The sequence below is a fragment of the Elephantulus edwardii genome, unplaced genomic scaffold, assembly GCF_000299155.1.
Source record: "Elephantulus edwardii isolate Elephantulus edwardi_28Jun2011 unplaced genomic scaffold, EleEdw1.0 scaffold00151, whole genome shotgun sequence".
Taxonomy (NCBI): Eukaryota; Metazoa; Chordata; class Mammalia; order Macroscelidea; family Macroscelididae; genus Elephantulus; species Elephantulus edwardii.
The window spans coordinates 2,021,737-2,037,218 of NW_006399901.1; the positions used below are offsets into that span (position 1 = coordinate 2,021,737).

Consider the following 15,482-nt stretch of genomic DNA (forward strand, 5'->3'; position numbering starts at 1 on the left):
ACTGTCCTGGGTCGCTTACCCCAGCTCGGGGCGACTTTTCTGACTTTGGCATGGAGTAGGCGTCCCCGTTTCTGCGCCCTGGGGACCCGCCCAGGCCACGGATGCAGTGGTCCCAAGACTTCAGTTCCCACCATCCGCGGTCTACAGGGGGGCGGAGCCCTCTCGCAGGGGTGGGGCCGTCAAATTGAATTCACCCAATGGAATCTGCGGGTGGGCGGGGCAGGGCCGAGGGTTGGCCAGGCGGCGGCGCGGGGCGGAGCCGACGGGGCTGCTGGCGCCGCTGGACGGGCGGCGTTCACACAGTTCCCGGGACGGTTGCTGAGCGGGCCTGGCATCCCGGCTCGCCGCGCCTCCCGCCTCTCCGTCCCTCGTCCATCTGTCCGGTCGCAAGCGAGCTACCCCAAGACCGCGCCAGGCGGGCGGGCAGGACTGAGAGGTGGGTGTGAGGGCCTCGGGGTTGGCATCGAGACACCCCGACGGGTCTGGGGGTGGAATCCGGATATCTGGACCGGAGTTCTGGATCTTCTAGACCTGGAAGTCCTCATTCCCTCCTTGTACTCTACGTGGTGGACTGACGTTCTCAGGCCGCAGGGGAGGACGCCTACGGAGTTCCAAGAGGCCCCACACTATCCCTCGGGGCGCTAGACTGTGGGGCAAGTTCCCTGGGCAAATTCCCACCGTCGCTTGAGTTTTCCAGGGGACCGACTCAAGAGGGCAGCACAGGGATCTCCCGAGGAAGAAGGAACTTCCTAGTCTCCCAGACGTCCCAGATTAATAAATAGGGATCCCTGCCCCTCAGAAGATGTGGGGGAACTCAGAGCAATATTTTGGGGAAGGGTTATTCCAGACAAAGTGGCTAAATAGGACACACGGTCTCCAAGGGAGAGAAGTACTGGATACCCTTCCTAGTGGATGGCTAGGGAACGATTATTCACTCCCTTGACCAGGCAGGGTGCACTGCACCCCAATTGTGTGGATCAGGAGTCTCCACAGACTCGATCACCAAAGGGGATGACTTGCCAAAGGACCATCCTCAAGAGGGGTGACTGAGGGATGAGTCAACAGGAATGAGGGGCCACTCCGGGGCCAGCTCAGTCACCAGTTGTTAACTAAGCATCTATGATGTATTGGGCTGTCATTGTTAGGTGCCATCCAATTGGCTCCGACTCACAGTGACTCTGTGACCAACGACAGAACCAACCCTGACAGGATCTTGTGCCAACCTCACACTTTGCCATGCTTGCTTCTCTCCTTACTGACATGTCAGAGTCAGCTCATAGCTCGGGACCTTCTGCTGGTTTTCTAAGACTCAGCTTAGAGACTTCCAAATTCTAGAAAGACATTAGGGCTGCAAAAGGAAGGAGAGAGGTGTGCTGGGGGACAAGGCCAAGATTCAGAGGTGGCCCACTTTTGATGGGTAGGGATGAGGGGGTTATCCTGGGTCCCTGCATGCCCTTTGGAAGAGCCCTTCAGAAGCTTCTAGGCTTCAAGGTTTCAATTACATTTTTTCCTGCCCTCTGGGAACATCTGGGATCTTTGATCCCCTTTCCCGTGTGACAAATCTCTTGACATACTCCCAGTCTTTTGCTTTGCTTGTCTGATGTCTCGATATTGGACAAGTCAGCTTCTAAGAAGAATCTCTCCCTCTGAGGAGTTGGATTCTAAGTGTGTGAACTGTCAGGAGGAGCAGGCTGCCGGGACACCTGACTTTATGAAGAAGGTTGACACGTGTTCTACGTGGTGTGAGCAGAACGGGCTGATGCCAAATATCAGAAGACAGGGTGTCATCTCCAGTGGCTTAAGCCACCTGGGGAAGTTGGGAGTGGCAGCAGCCAGGAGTTGGACATGGATTTAATTTTTAGATTGGGTGGGAGCTGCGCACACCCATAGGTGGGTGGAGCAGGAAAACTGCAGAGCCTGATGGGCACCCCCTGGTGGCAAGCAGGGCTTGGGTGGACCTTGTTGGGCTCCAACTTGTTACAAGTCCCTGCTCTTCTTTGATACTCAGTTGAAATGAGAGGCCAGCCCAATAACACAGGCTGCCAGCAGGGATCCCTGGCAAGCACACACATACACACTTAACACACCCCTACTCTTGGTTTGGTGAATTTTCCAAGTGAACCCACACTTGGGCAGAGGGCAACTTCCTAAGGAGGCGCCCCATTATGGACAAGATAACAACCAGTGTAAATGGTCAGAGGAAGGGAAGACAGCTCAACTGAGAGTGATTTCTAGAGGCCACAGGAGGCCTGACCCCTGTCTGTCCTTCACAGAACCCCCTGAGCTGGTGTCAAGTGCCACAGAGGCCCTGGGGACCTCACCAGAAGGAGACACACGAAGTTTACAGCCAGTGAGATGGCGGACGATGCTTTGGCTGGCCTGGATGAGGGAGCCCTGCGGAAGCTGGTAAGTGGCCCCATCGTGACTAGAGAGGCAGAACCAGTCCAGGCTCCCTCTCAGCTGGCAGGAGCGGGTGAGGGGGCCAGGGGGAGGGAAAGGGACAGAGGTTGGCCTGTTCTGCCTGGCCGATTCGGAGGCCCCCATGGTATGTGCCTGCCTTTGCCAGGTGCTAAGATCCAGCCCTCCTGGCCCCCCACTGCCACCACCTGTTTAAACAGTAACTGCTGGGGACCAACCTGGGTGCCGCTACAGGTGTGGGGAGGCCAGGATGCCACACCTGAACAGCAATCTGGGCAGTGAAATGGTAATAATGCCACGGGGAGGCGGGGGGGGGAGAATGAGGGGGCAGGTCTGGTGCTGGGCATACCACTGCACAGCTGGCCACAGTGGCCCCAGAGCCTGAAGGACGCTACGCTCACGGGCAAAATCACCTGTTCAAGAAAATTACTAGGAAGAGGCTGCACAGGATCGAACCTCAGAGCCACTTCGGGGACTACAAGGTGTGAGGGGGCAGAATGTGCTGACAGCAGAGAAACTGGGGCCCGTGCCTGGAGCAGGAAGGGCAGGTTACAAGCAGCCTAGCCAGGACACCCAGCTCAGAGCCCAGGAGGTCACAGGGGATGGGTAGTCAACAGAGACAGGTCTTGAGGACCCTTCTAAGCTCTGAGACTTTGGGCCTACCATTAGTCCCTCTCTGAGCCTCAGTTTCTTTACCTGTAAAGTGGGGAGGAGGGAAATTGTGAACACAAATAAGGTCCAGAGCTGGCTTGGATTAGAATGAGGCATAGGCACAGGTCTTTTGGGGGAAGCAGGATGGGCCCACCCAGTGTCTTCCTCTTAGTGGGTGGACCAGCAGTGAAGGGCGGGGCAGTGCCGTGGGCACCAGGTCTATTTGCACTGTTAGCGGCTGAACAGGAAGCCCAGCAGCTCGTGAGTGGACACCCTCCTGAAGGTGGAGCCTCGGCAGGCCCCTTGTGTGCGATCACAGTGGGGGCCATGCAGAGAGAGGCTGTGGGACAATAAAGGTTCCCCAGGGGCAGCTGTCCAGAGGGAGGGGCCAGAGCACCACCTCAGAGCCCCAGACTTCAGTCCAAGGAGGGAATTCAAGATTTACCTTCCCCGGAAAAGGCTGACCTACCCACCACTGGAAACAGAAGCTGGACCCAGGGTCAGCTGCTGTCTGATCGCTGGTGGGTCCCCATTTTTGACTCGCTGAGTGTCTGCTGCCACTTATGGCCAACTGTGTGCACCTCGGGAGGGATGGGGTTATTAGAAGCAGAAGGTTCTAAACGAGGACATTAGACATAGAGACAGCCGGACTTGACCCCGCTCACCCTGGTTCACCAGCCAAGTGTTTGGGGGCTAGAAACGAGTTCCAGAGAAAACTTAGGCATGGGGGAGAAGGTTGAGGGGGACTGTGGTCGACCAGTGCTTTTCTCTGAAGTCTACCCACCTCTACCAACATCCCTTCTCTGGAAAACCAGGCTCTGGCCCTGACACCATCAGTCTGGGGAACCCAAAGACTCTTCTTCTGCTGGTCATTGGACATTACTGACCCCTGGCTGGCCTCAGGGCAGGGACTGGAGCGTCCCCACCCCTCCCCGCAGGGCCTGGTCTTATTAGGGTAGGCTGAGCCCACTGCGCTGGCCCCATCCCCCGGGGTAGGGACCTCTTGATCCCGCACCTGCCTACGGACACGTGGCTGATGGCAGCACGGGGAGCCCCCCACTGCTTTCATCCACGGCTTTGGTCCTGACATTCCTTAGCTGGGTGACCTGCAGAAGTCACTCAGATGCCCCGGACCTCACTTTCCTCTCTGTGGAGACGGGGACCACGGGGTGGCTGAGGGCCTGGATCCACTCTGGCTTCTTCTGCAGCGCCCAGCGCGGGCGGAGTGGGCGAGGCTCGGGCGGCGCCCGGGAAGAGGGGGCGTGCGGCCCTTCAGCGCCCCCTGGCGAGGTCAGGAGGCAACGCCTGGACAGCCCCTTCCTGTTGTACTGGAGGGGAAACTGAGGCCCAGAGAAACACGAGCGGGGACATCTGCGGGAGGCTCCGTTCAGCGAGGGGAGAAAGTATCTGGAGGCCTGGCCCCCTAGGAAACGTTTCTGGCCTCCCTGGAGGATTTCACTTGGCAGTTTCGGAAACCACCCCATCCTCTTCCCCTTCCCCCCAGTGGACAATGGCCCTTTGTACTTCCTCGGCCACCCAGCCCCCTCCGTACACCGAGGTAGGGCCAAGGGGGTGGGGACGGAAGAACACAGTGGGGGACACCGTGGGTGGACCTTTGCCTCCCGCCCACAAGGAAAGGTCACGTGGGAGGCTGATCAATGGGGGAGGGGAAATTGCCCACACACCCCACCTTCACCCCCAACCAGCTACAGCTTCTAGATCCAGCTGCAGCTTCTAGTTTCCCAGAGGGTGACAGGGAAGCTCCCAGGGATTGTAGAAGTGACCAGGCCCCCAAATCAGCCCCTTCCCTTTGCTAAATGGCTTAGTTGGGCCCAGGGCAGAAAACTGTGGAAGAAAGTGATTTACAGCCTCTGAAAATCCACTGGGGGATCAGCTATGAGTCAGTCTGAGTCTACAGCAACAAGGGTTATTTTTAGGCCCAGGGCACCTCAGTACAGGTCCCCAACACAGGCTCCCAAGGTGGCCAACAAAGTTGTCCCCAGCCCAGGACCAACCCTTCAAATCTGGGTTCAAGCCCTGGCTCCCGTATTCTCCATCCAGGACACCTAAGGCAAATCATCTCCCTTCATTTTTGGTTTCCTCCGCTGTCAAAGGGAGTAATAAATTCCCCCTTCCTGGGGATTTTGTGAGCTCAGGACATGAGGGGGTTCAGCACGGCGTCTGACCCCCTGCAACTTGGTGCTCAGTAAATGGTATGAATGCCTCTGGGAAGCCCATTCTTCTTGTCACCCTCACTTCCCCTGCCTGGAACCAAGTGAAGAGGTGGTACTGAGGCATCCCAGCTATTCAAGGGGCCCTGAGTCATTGTCCCTGCTGCCACCCACTGCCATTGTCCCCATGTGGCACAGAGAGGTACTCCAGACCACCCACCCAGGACTGGACTGGAGCTGGAGCCAGCCAAGGTTCCGCTTTCACATCAGGGAACCCCCTCCTCACATCCCTAGGAATGCAGAACCACAGTGACCCAGGGAGGTCTCTGTCCCTCTAGGACTCTGTCCACTGTCTTTAGAGTGGGTGGGACAGGCAACCTCATACCTGGGTTAGGCTGATCCAAACTTCTACTGAAACCTCTCTCAGAGATGGGCATTGACCTGCTGAATGGCCATCTGGCTGGTGAGCACACCAGAGACTGACTTATTTCTGTCCCAACTGGGGTCCCTTTATCCCTTCTCTTTCCCTTAAGCCACCAGAGGCTGTGAAGCAGCTCTGCCAGATGGGGAGGCAATGAGATTAGCCGAGCCCTGGTCTGTAGGGAGTTGCACTGCTAACCCCAAAGTTGGTGCCTCTCCAGCGGTTCGTGGTCCCCCAGGAGAAAGATAAAATGGGCAATCTCCTCTCATGCGATTTACAGCCCCCAGAAACGTGCTGGAAGGTGAACCATAAGTTCATTCCAACTCAGCAGCAGCGAGTTGAGTTGCTTTTCTCCAGGCCTGGCCGGACCAGCCAGCACCAATTTCCCAGAGACGGAGGGCTGAGAAGCAGATGAGAATGCCCATCTCCCACAGACATCCTTTCTAAGCCCCGAATGCCAGCTAACTCCATCCAGGACTTCAGTCCCTTTGATGGTGGTTAAGTCCAAGCTAGTCACAGAGGGAAGCATAACCCCACTAAGACTCCTAACCTTCTCCTCCAGTCTTCATCTTGGTCCTGCCCTGCCTCAGTTTGGCCCTATGTCCAGTGTAGATGGACAGGCCAGAGGTGCTTTGGATCTAGGGCTGTGGAAGTCCCTCTTGCTTACAGCTTGGACTCCTGTTGCCCAGGCCACATCCTTCGCTCCCCAGGGACACTGTCAGGTGCTCACAGGGTGCCCCCCCTCCAGCTGTGTCTCTCTGGCTCTTGGGGGTCTGATAATAGAGACATGGGGAGCAGGCAGAGGTATCCCACCATGATAGCTGTACAGTGGATGATGGGAATGCCTGGCACCATGAACTAGGTCTCTCCCCAACCTCTAGGTAGGCGGGCAGGCACGTGAAGGGCCTGGCACCGAGGGAGTGGAGACAGGCCCCTCATTGTGCCCCAGGCAGAGAGCTGTGGGCAGCTGGTGCCAGTCCTCCACCCCTGGCAGCCGAAATGACCTGGCCCCTCAACCCTGCCCACCCTCACGCAGCTGGAGGTCACCGCGGATCTGGCAGAGCGGCGACGCATCCGCTCAGCCATCCGCGAGCTGCAGCGACAGGAGCTGGAGCGCGAGGAAGAGGCGCTGGCATCCAAGCGTTTCCGCTCCGAGCGGCAGGACAACAAGGAGAACTGGCTGCAGTGAGTGGTGGGGTGCTGGACACGCCTGGGGGTGAGGGTGGAGGTGGTGTGTGTGCGCCAGGCAGGCAGGAGCATGCATCCCTGTTCTCGTGTCTGTCACCAGTCACTGTCCATCTGGCGGGCCATGCACACTTTTGGAATCTGCGCGAATGAGTATGGGCTGGAATTGAGCTATGCTCTTGTGAACAGTACTTTGAATGTGTGGTGTGAGTGCCCAGGGCCACAGTGTGTAGCTGGAGGGTCTTGGCCCCCAACCTCTGCCTCTGGCAACCCCGGTGCCCTAACCACGTCAGCGGTGGTCACAAACACTGTTCCCCCAGCTCGCAGCAGCGGGAGGCCGAGCAGCGGGCGGCCCTGGCTCGGCTGGCGGGGCAGCTGGAGTCCATCAACGATGTGGAGGAACTGACCACGCTGGTGAGGCTCGGTCCCGGGCAGCGGGGGGTAGGGCAAGCCAGGTCAGTGGAGACCCCAGACCCTCTCCAGCTCCATGCCGCCTGACCCCCGGCCTGCTTCTCACCCACAGCTTCGAGGTGCCGCAGAATATGAGGAACGCAAGCTGATCCGAGCCGCCATCCGCCGGGTGCGCGCCCAAGAGATTGAAGGTAGGAGCTTGACCTGGTCACCCCTGTCTTGTGGCCACAGCTCCTCCCAGCTGCCTGACACTTGCTCCTTCCCTCCAGCCGTCACCTTGGCCGGGAGACTGTGCAGCGGGCGTCCCCTTGGTGGTTCGAGAGAGGACAGCAAGGGACGGGCAGCACACAGGCTGGAACGGACTGCAGGCAACGTAAGAGGACGGCTGCCGCTGGACTGAGGGGGCTCTCAGCCTGGCTTAGGGGTTCCCTAGGGCATTCTCTCAGGCCTCTGCTCCCTCTCCCAGGCACCCTCTAATCATATTCCCCTGCCCCAGACCCTCCTAGCTTCTTGCTGAGTGTTTCTTTCCAAGCCAGCCCGCCCGTCTGTGCTGCTTCCAGGTTCAGGTCCTGCACCCCATGGCCTTTTTCCTTCTCCCAGAGGACTATGTCAGCCCCTCAGCTGACCTCCCCACCCCTGCCTGTGCTCTCACTGTACCCCTACCCTCCAGTCAGCAATCAGATGGATCTCCCTGAATTGCAAATCTGACCCTGCTTAACCCAATTTGGAAGGTTGCCTTCCGCCTCCAGACACAGGGCTCATCCTTTCCTGGGCTTCCTGGGTCTGCGTCAGGCCCCAGCTGCCCGTGGAGCACAGGCCACTGAGTCTGTTCTCCAGGGAAAGGCCTGACCCTGCAGAGGGGTGAAGGGCCAACCTGAGCCTTGAGTAATCCAGATCATTCCCGAAATGGCCAGCAGAGGCCGCTGGGCCCTAGTCCTGACAAGAGCCCTCCTTTACCTGGGATTGAACAGACTGAGGCCAAGGGTCAGGGGCCTGGGGGCAGGGATCTATTAAAGCTAGGACCTGTCCCCTTTGAAGGTGTTCTGCTGTCCCCTAACCTTGGACCTAGAAAATCAGGTCCTCCCTGAGCTGTTCCTGGCTCAGCAGTGTCAGGAGATGGGAACACTGAGTTCAAAGGCTGCACAGAGCGTGCCAGCGCCCATGTCTGTGCAGGTGTGCCCGCAGGAAGTCGTGCACAGCCCCTCTGCTTTGCATGCCCTGCCCTGGGTGCCTGCTGGCCTGGCTCTCAATGAACAGGTGGAACACTCGAGGCTTGGGGAGCACGGGTCACATTCTACGCACTGCACACAGGTTCCAGAGCGAGAGGAACAGAAGCAGCCGATAGGGGTCCCAGAACCAGCTCCAGCCCCTGAGGGGACCAACCAGGATGTGACCACAGTGACCCTCCTGCTGCAGGCCCCTCCTGAGGACCCATCCAGCTCGCCAACTTTACCCAACAGCTCGCCCTGCACTTCCTCCCCTGAACCTCCGCTGGAGCCTCCTAAGACCCCATGCCCTGCTACTGAGGCTCTGGGCAGCCCGGAGCCCCCCAGCTCACCTGGGGACACCAGCCCCAAGCCTCTGGAGCCACTAGACCCACCCACCACTGAGAGGCAGGTCAACAAGGTGAGTTTGGACAAGGGGCAGGGATACCAAGCAAGTGAGCAAGTTGGGGGTGGGGGAGTCAGGGCCTGCCTATACCATGTTCCCCTGCAGCTTCTGCCTGAACCACAAGAGCCCGCTCCTGCCCAGGAACCCACCAAAGGTGCCTTCAACTCAAAGAGAACAGGTGAGGGTCCTGCCAGGGGTAGCTGGCTCCAGACAATTGCCTTCCCTCCCCTGGCATCCCTGTTCCTGCCTGGCCAAGGGTTTGGGCAGCCCTGTGTTTGAGCAGCCCCAGCCTCCTCAGGTCCAGGCAGTCCCCGACACTCCCCACACTGCCCCTGAGGTGTCCCTGGCCAGGCCCACCCCCCACCCCCACCCAGGGCCGGAGGCCTCCCCACAGCCTTGAAAGGCAACAGGCCTCAGACACATTCTTCTCCCCAATAAGGGAGCACACCCATCTCCTGGCTGGAGCCGTGGGCAGCACTGGCCAGGGGGGGCGTCCCCCGGCCCCATCAACCAGGACGATCTGGGCACCCTCCCTCCAGCCCACACCTCGTCCTGGCCCCAGAGTGTCTAGATCATCCTGGAGTCAGTGGGGAGGGGGTTCCCTGGAAGAGATGCCCCTAGATGGGGAGGCTAGAGAGTATGGGGAGTCCAGGAGGAGTTGGGGGTACAGGAGGATGTGCAGGGAGAGCATGAACCCCCTCCAGATGAGCCCTTCCTTCTATTTTCCTTTTTCTCCCCCCACCTGGACACCACCCCCACCCCAACCTGCCAGACCTGTCTGGACCCCGTCCCTGCCAGCGCTCTGTGTCCATGCTCAGCCCCCGCCAGCCGGCCCAGAACCGAGGTACGGCCCACTCCCACTCCCCTCCCCCACTCCCCCAGGCCCCTGACAGTCCCGGGCCCACCCCACAACTGACTACTCTCCTGTCCCTTGTAGAGTCCACCCCGGTAACCAGTGGACCTTCCCCATTCCAGCGGGCTGGCTCGGTGAGGGACCGCGTCCGCAAGTTCACATCCGACTCTCCCATGGCTGCCAGGCTCCAGGACGGCCCACCCCGAGTGGCCCTCAGCACCCCCAGCCCTGCAAGGATCCCAGGCCCCTCCCTACTCAGCACCACCCCTGCCTCCTCCTCAAGGGTCCCCAGTGACGCCTCCTCTTCACACACCAAGGAGCCATCAGGAGCAGCCAGGCCCCTGGCGCAGCTTCAACTTCGGAGCTGCCCCCGGGAGGAGGGCCCCAGGGGGCGGGGCTTGGCGGCCAGGCCCCTTGAAAACGGAGCAGGGGGGCCCACCACCCACTCAGAGGAGCCCAGTGTCCCGCTGCCCGTGGCCGCCGGCACTGCCGAGCCAGGGGGCAGCATGAAGACCACCTTCACTATCGAGATCAAGGATGGCCGTGGCCAGGCCTCCACGGGCCGGGTACTGCTGCCCACCAGCGGCCAGAGGGCAGGTAGGCCTCCTCACTGGCTGCCACTGACTGGCAAAGTGTTCGCAGCCACCCTCTTCTGCACGGAGGACGGGATACTGCAACCGGGGCTCAGGGGGTCTCCAAAGGGGGCACTGAGGTCAAGTTTGGCCTGGGGCTGGCCCTTCCATCACCCTCCCATACTGACAATGACCCCTCTCTCCCCTAGAAGTGACACTGGGGCTGCGGGCGCCCCCTACCCTCCTCAGCACTAGCAGTGGGGGCACAAGCACTGTCACCCATGTCAGTGGCCCTGGGACCCTCACCCGTCTGGGAAGCATCACTCATGTCACCAGCTTCAGCCATGCCTCTCCTGGTGGCCGGGGAGGTTGCAGCATTAAGGTGAGCACCCCCTCGCCCCACTGGGCCTGTCTCACCATCCGTCACTCTCAGACCGCTCAGGAACATGGGGTTGGCCGAGTTCCCCTACTCCTCTCCTCCCCCGGTGCACAGCCAGGGAAACTGAGGCCCAGAATGGGAAGGTGGTGGCAAAGCAAAGGCCAGACTGCAGAATATCAAGCACCTGGCATGTCAGAAACTCACCCTGGAAGGATCTCCAGTCCTTCCTCCAAAACTTGTTAGTTTATTCTTATTAAACAGACAGGGAAACTGAGGCACAAGCAAGCGTACCTCCTGCTATGGCTGCCCCGTGGCCCCTGCTCCTACCGTACAGCAGACATGGGCTCCAAAGAGCTGCTCATCTGCTCATCAGGGTCGCCCTGGCCCTTCAGGAGAGTGAGAGATACTGATCAACACCTCCGACAGCGTCCCTGTGGTGGTTGGACAGGCGCACTGAAGGGGGACGGGCAGGGGCTGCCGGTTAGGGGAGGCAGCCTAGCAGGTGCCAGGGGGAACTGAATCCGCAGCACCCTTCCATTATTCATTCCCGAGCCTGGGATCAGCTGGTGGGGAGCTCAGCCGGGGAAGGGGATGCCAGTGGCCAACCAGCTGCCCAGGTAATACCTTCTCTGTGGCACTGGGAGCTGAATAGGACACTGGCCGCGCTGGGATGGCCGGAGCATTGGGCTTTCTCAGGAGCAGCAAAGAAAGGGTAGGTAAGGAGGGCACCCTTTTCTTCCAGAAAGTGGAACCCAACTAGGCAAGAAGGGAGATTGAGCCCCTTGGGGTGGATGTGAGGTGTCTTAGTGAGTCCTGGGTCTCACACTACTGATGCACCTCAGTTTCCCCTCTGAAAGGCAGGGAAAAGCAGAAGGCCTGACTATCTATCGGCCCTTCTCTCTGCTTGGAGGTGAGAACCACAGACAGGCCAGGGAACACATTGCCAAGGACATGAAGCGAGTCCTGACTCTGTGTCCTGCTTGTGGGCAGCACTTTCTCCAGCAGTTGGGCAAAGTAGCCAGGCAGTGGGATCCCCCACAGCTAACGCGTATCGTCTTGGCTCAGGCAGGCGCCCCACCTGTGGACAGGTCATCCTTCAGAACCTGCCAAGTCTTGTGGAGCTTCTGTGTTCTCTGGCAGGGCCAGGTCTGGCCCTCTGCCTGTTTGGGCTGGCCACCCCTCCCCCACAAGGCCCCTCCACAGGGGAGCCCAGAATAGGTTTCTATTTGGGCCTGAGCCCCAGCTGGCTGCCCCCAGCTGACTGGGAGGCCAGCAGGGGCGGGGCAGGCCGGCTGCCCTTGCATTCGCCCTCCGGCCAACTGCAAAGCCTGAGGCAGCAGTCCCTGCCTCTGTCCCCTCTACCACCCTTACGCAGTCCCTGCCACCACCATGCCAGGGGTACCCGGGCCCGGGTCTGAGCTGGCGGCAGCCCTTGAGGGCCAGCTGGGCCGGGCACTGGAAGAGCTGCAGGCAGTGGCCGAGGCAGGCCGGGCAGTGGTGGTCCAGGCAGCCGAGGCTGCTATCGCAGCCGTGGAGCCAGTGGCCCGGGCAGCGGAAGACCTGCGGGCGGAGACAGCAGCCCTGGGCCGGAGGCTGGATGCACTGGTCAGGCAGGTGGAGGTGCTGAGCTTGCGGCTGGGGGTCCCGCTGGTATCTGACCTCGAGCCGGAGCTGGAACCCAGCGAGCTGCTCCTAGCAGCAGCAGACCCCGAGGCCCTCTTCCAGGCGGCTGAGGATGCGGGGACCCCTGTGGCCCACCCGCCTGCATTCAGCTCCTGCCGCCGCTCCTCTGCCAGCCTTGCCCGCAGCAACAGCGTCCTCGTAAGTCCCTCCACACTGGGGGAGGGGTGGAGCAGAGCAGGCTCTGTCCCTTGCTGAGTGACTTCCGGTGTGCCACCACCTTCTTGGAGCCTCAGTTTACCTCTCCATCCCAGGAGAGGCTCCAAGACTGGGGAGTGAGGGTGCCAAGCTCCGAGCCCTCTGTCGTGTGTGGCAGCTGCCCTGGTAACCCCTGGCCACGGCCCAGCCCCCCAGCCCCACCTCTGCCCCGGCGGGAGCCAAGCCTCCCTAGACAGCTGTCATATCGGCTCTCCTTACTGCAGAGGCGGTTGGGCCGAGAGAGCCTGCCAGGAAGGAGGGGCGGGGCATTGAGAGTTGGGCCAGGGGCTTGTCCACAGGGGCAGGGGCCAGTGCACAGGGTGAGACCAGGCACTAGACTGAAGCGACAGGCCTTTCAGAGGATGAATTCCAGCCGGGATGGGCACAGGGGGAGATGAGAGAGGACTTAGGTCTGGCGCAGCTACCGCTAGACACCTGGTCAGGAGCCTACAGGCTCTTGGCCAGGCCCCTTGGCTGTGGGAGTGGGGAACATGTGCAGCCTGGGCACTGGCCCAGGAGGACCCAGGTTCAGAAACACGCGGGACAGTACAGAGCCTGCCTGGAAGAGGCTGGAGTGAAACATCAGAAGAAACAGAGATTCAGGAGTTGGGCTCTGTCAGTTCTGACGCTTAAGGCCCAAGTTTATAGTGAAGCTCAGGGCAAGTCACTTGGCTGCCCAAGCCTCAGTTTTCCCTTCTGTTAAATGGTGTTCTTAGATGTCATTAAGTTGGTTTCGAATCATACAGACTCTATGCACAACCCCTGTCCAGCCCTGCACTGTCTTCACAATTGTCCACTTTGTCACTGGGTCAATCCATCTCCTTGAGGGTCTTCCTCTTTCTAGATGAACCTCTACAATGGGCCCTGATAACATGTTCAAAGTCCCAGGATATGAAGTCTTGCACCCTTGCTTCTAAGGAGTACTCTGGCTGAACTTCTAAGACAGATTTGTTTGTCCTTCTGAGAGTCCATAGTATATTCAATATTTGTTGCCAACACCATAAGTCAAAGGCATCAATTCTTCTTCTGTCTTTCTTACTCACTGGGCAATTTTAAATACCATGGCTTGGGTATTTTTTTAAATAGTTTTCAAGTAAATAGCATGTCACATCTGGTCTCCAAAGTGACATCTTTGTGACATCTCTCAAGAGATCTTTTATAGTGGATTTGCCAAATGAAATACATTGTTTCATTTTTTTCCCCTTAGCTTTTTAGAATTTTATATTTTTTTAAAAATGCATTCATTGTTGCACATTTTCTTCTTTCTCCTTCTCTTCCCCCTCCCCTAGGCCAACCCACACTCTTATTTCAGATTGTTGTCATACATATAATGCCTAATCATATATTCCCTTCAGACACTCCTTCCCTTCATCTGTTCCAATGCCATGTTCATTATCTATCCATCTTCTCCCACCCACCCCCGTGTCTGTCTTATATAACAACAGTGTTATGCAGTATTTGTCCTTTTGTGATGGAGATATTTCACTCAGCATAATGTCCTCCAGACTTCCCCATATTGTGTAATGTTTTACAAGTTCATTGTTTTTCAATGCTGCATAATATTCCATTATGAGAATGTACCATAGTTTTTCTATCTATTTATTCCTCGATGGGCACGTTGTTTGATTTCTTGATCCTGATTGTGGATCTAAGTAAAATTAAATTCTTGATAAGCTTATTATTGTCTCTATTGATCGTGCTATAGCTTATTGGTCTCATGGTAAGGAATTTTACTTTCTGCTGGGGTTTAATCCAGTCTGAAGGCTATATAATCTTTGCACTTCATCAGTAAGTATTTCGAGTCCTCTTATAGCAAGTAAAGTTTCAAGTAATCTGCATAATATTGTAGGTTATTGATGAGTTTTTCTTTAACACTGATGCCTCGTTCTTGTTCTTATAATCCACCTTCTCCGATAAAGCAGACAAATTGAAGAAGGGTTCAACCTCGACACACAACTTTCTCGATTTTAAACCATACAGCATCTTTTTATTCTAACCACTCCCTCTGGGAACAGGTTCTACAAGTGCATGATTAAGTGTCCTGGAATTTCCATCCTTTGCTATGTTATCCATAATTTCTTATGATCCACACAGTCAAATGCCTTTGCATCATCTATAGAACACAGGTAAACATTTTTCCGGTATTGTCTCCTTTCAGCCAAGAGACATAGGACATCAGCAATGTTTTTCTCTTGTTCCACATCCTCTTCTGAATCTGGCTTGAATTTCTGGTTCACTGGTGAAAAAAATGCTGTAATCATGATTATATTAACGATATTGTTTGATCATTTCTGCTTTCTGTTGGATAGCCTTTCTTTGAATGTTAAGTGTTGAGAGGTACCATCAAGTCAGCTGTAACTCATAGCAGCTTTGTGCACAAGAAACCTATCTTCACAGTCTCCAGCATGCTTACATTAAGCCTGCTGTTGCAGTCACTGTGTCAATCCATCTTGTTGAGATCTGTCTTCTCCTTTGCTGACCCTTCGCCTTTCCAAGCATGGTGTCCTTCTCCAAGGTCTGGTCCCTCTTGATAACAAGAGCAAAATATGTGAGACAGAGTTTGACTATCCTTGCCTCTTATTAATTTTTAAATATTTTAATTGTGATTTTTAATGAAAGTTTACAGAAAATTAGATTTTCATTCATTCACTGTTGCACATTTTCCTCCATCCCTTCCCTCAGTTCACTGTCTTTTTACATTCATTGTTGCACAATTTTCTCTCTCCCTTACCCTTCCTCCTCCAGTCCACTTTGCATTGTGCCTCTTAATTCTGAACCATGCAAGCAAGATTTTACTGAAGATTATCCAAAAACGACTGGAACAGCACATCGACAGAGAACTACCAGAAGTCCAGGCTGGTTTCAGAAGGGGTCGTGGTACTAGAGATATTGTAGCTGATGTTAGATGGATCTTGGCTGAAAGCAGGGAATA

General features: G+C 57.0%; 1 protein-coding gene across 1 annotated transcript in view; it reads left to right on the forward strand.

Annotated features, from left to right (window-relative positions):
• The first annotated feature begins 2,355 nt into the window (after positions 1-2,355).
• The window catches only part of SMTN (smoothelin), a 23,693-nt gene continuing 10,566 nt past the window's right edge, over positions 2,356-15,482 (forward strand). Inside the window, 12 exon segments of the mRNA XM_006894798.1 lie at positions 2,356-2,406; positions 6,698-6,846; positions 7,167-7,260; positions 7,370-7,448; positions 7,527-7,630; positions 8,569-8,883; positions 8,974-9,046; positions 9,641-9,712; positions 9,806-9,967; positions 9,970-10,006; positions 10,008-10,318; positions 10,503-10,675. Coding sequence (XP_006894860.1) covers positions 2,356-2,406; positions 6,698-6,846; positions 7,167-7,260; positions 7,370-7,448; positions 7,527-7,630; positions 8,569-8,883; positions 8,974-9,046; positions 9,641-9,712; positions 9,806-9,967; positions 9,970-10,006; positions 10,008-10,318; positions 10,503-10,675 — 1,620 coding nt within the window.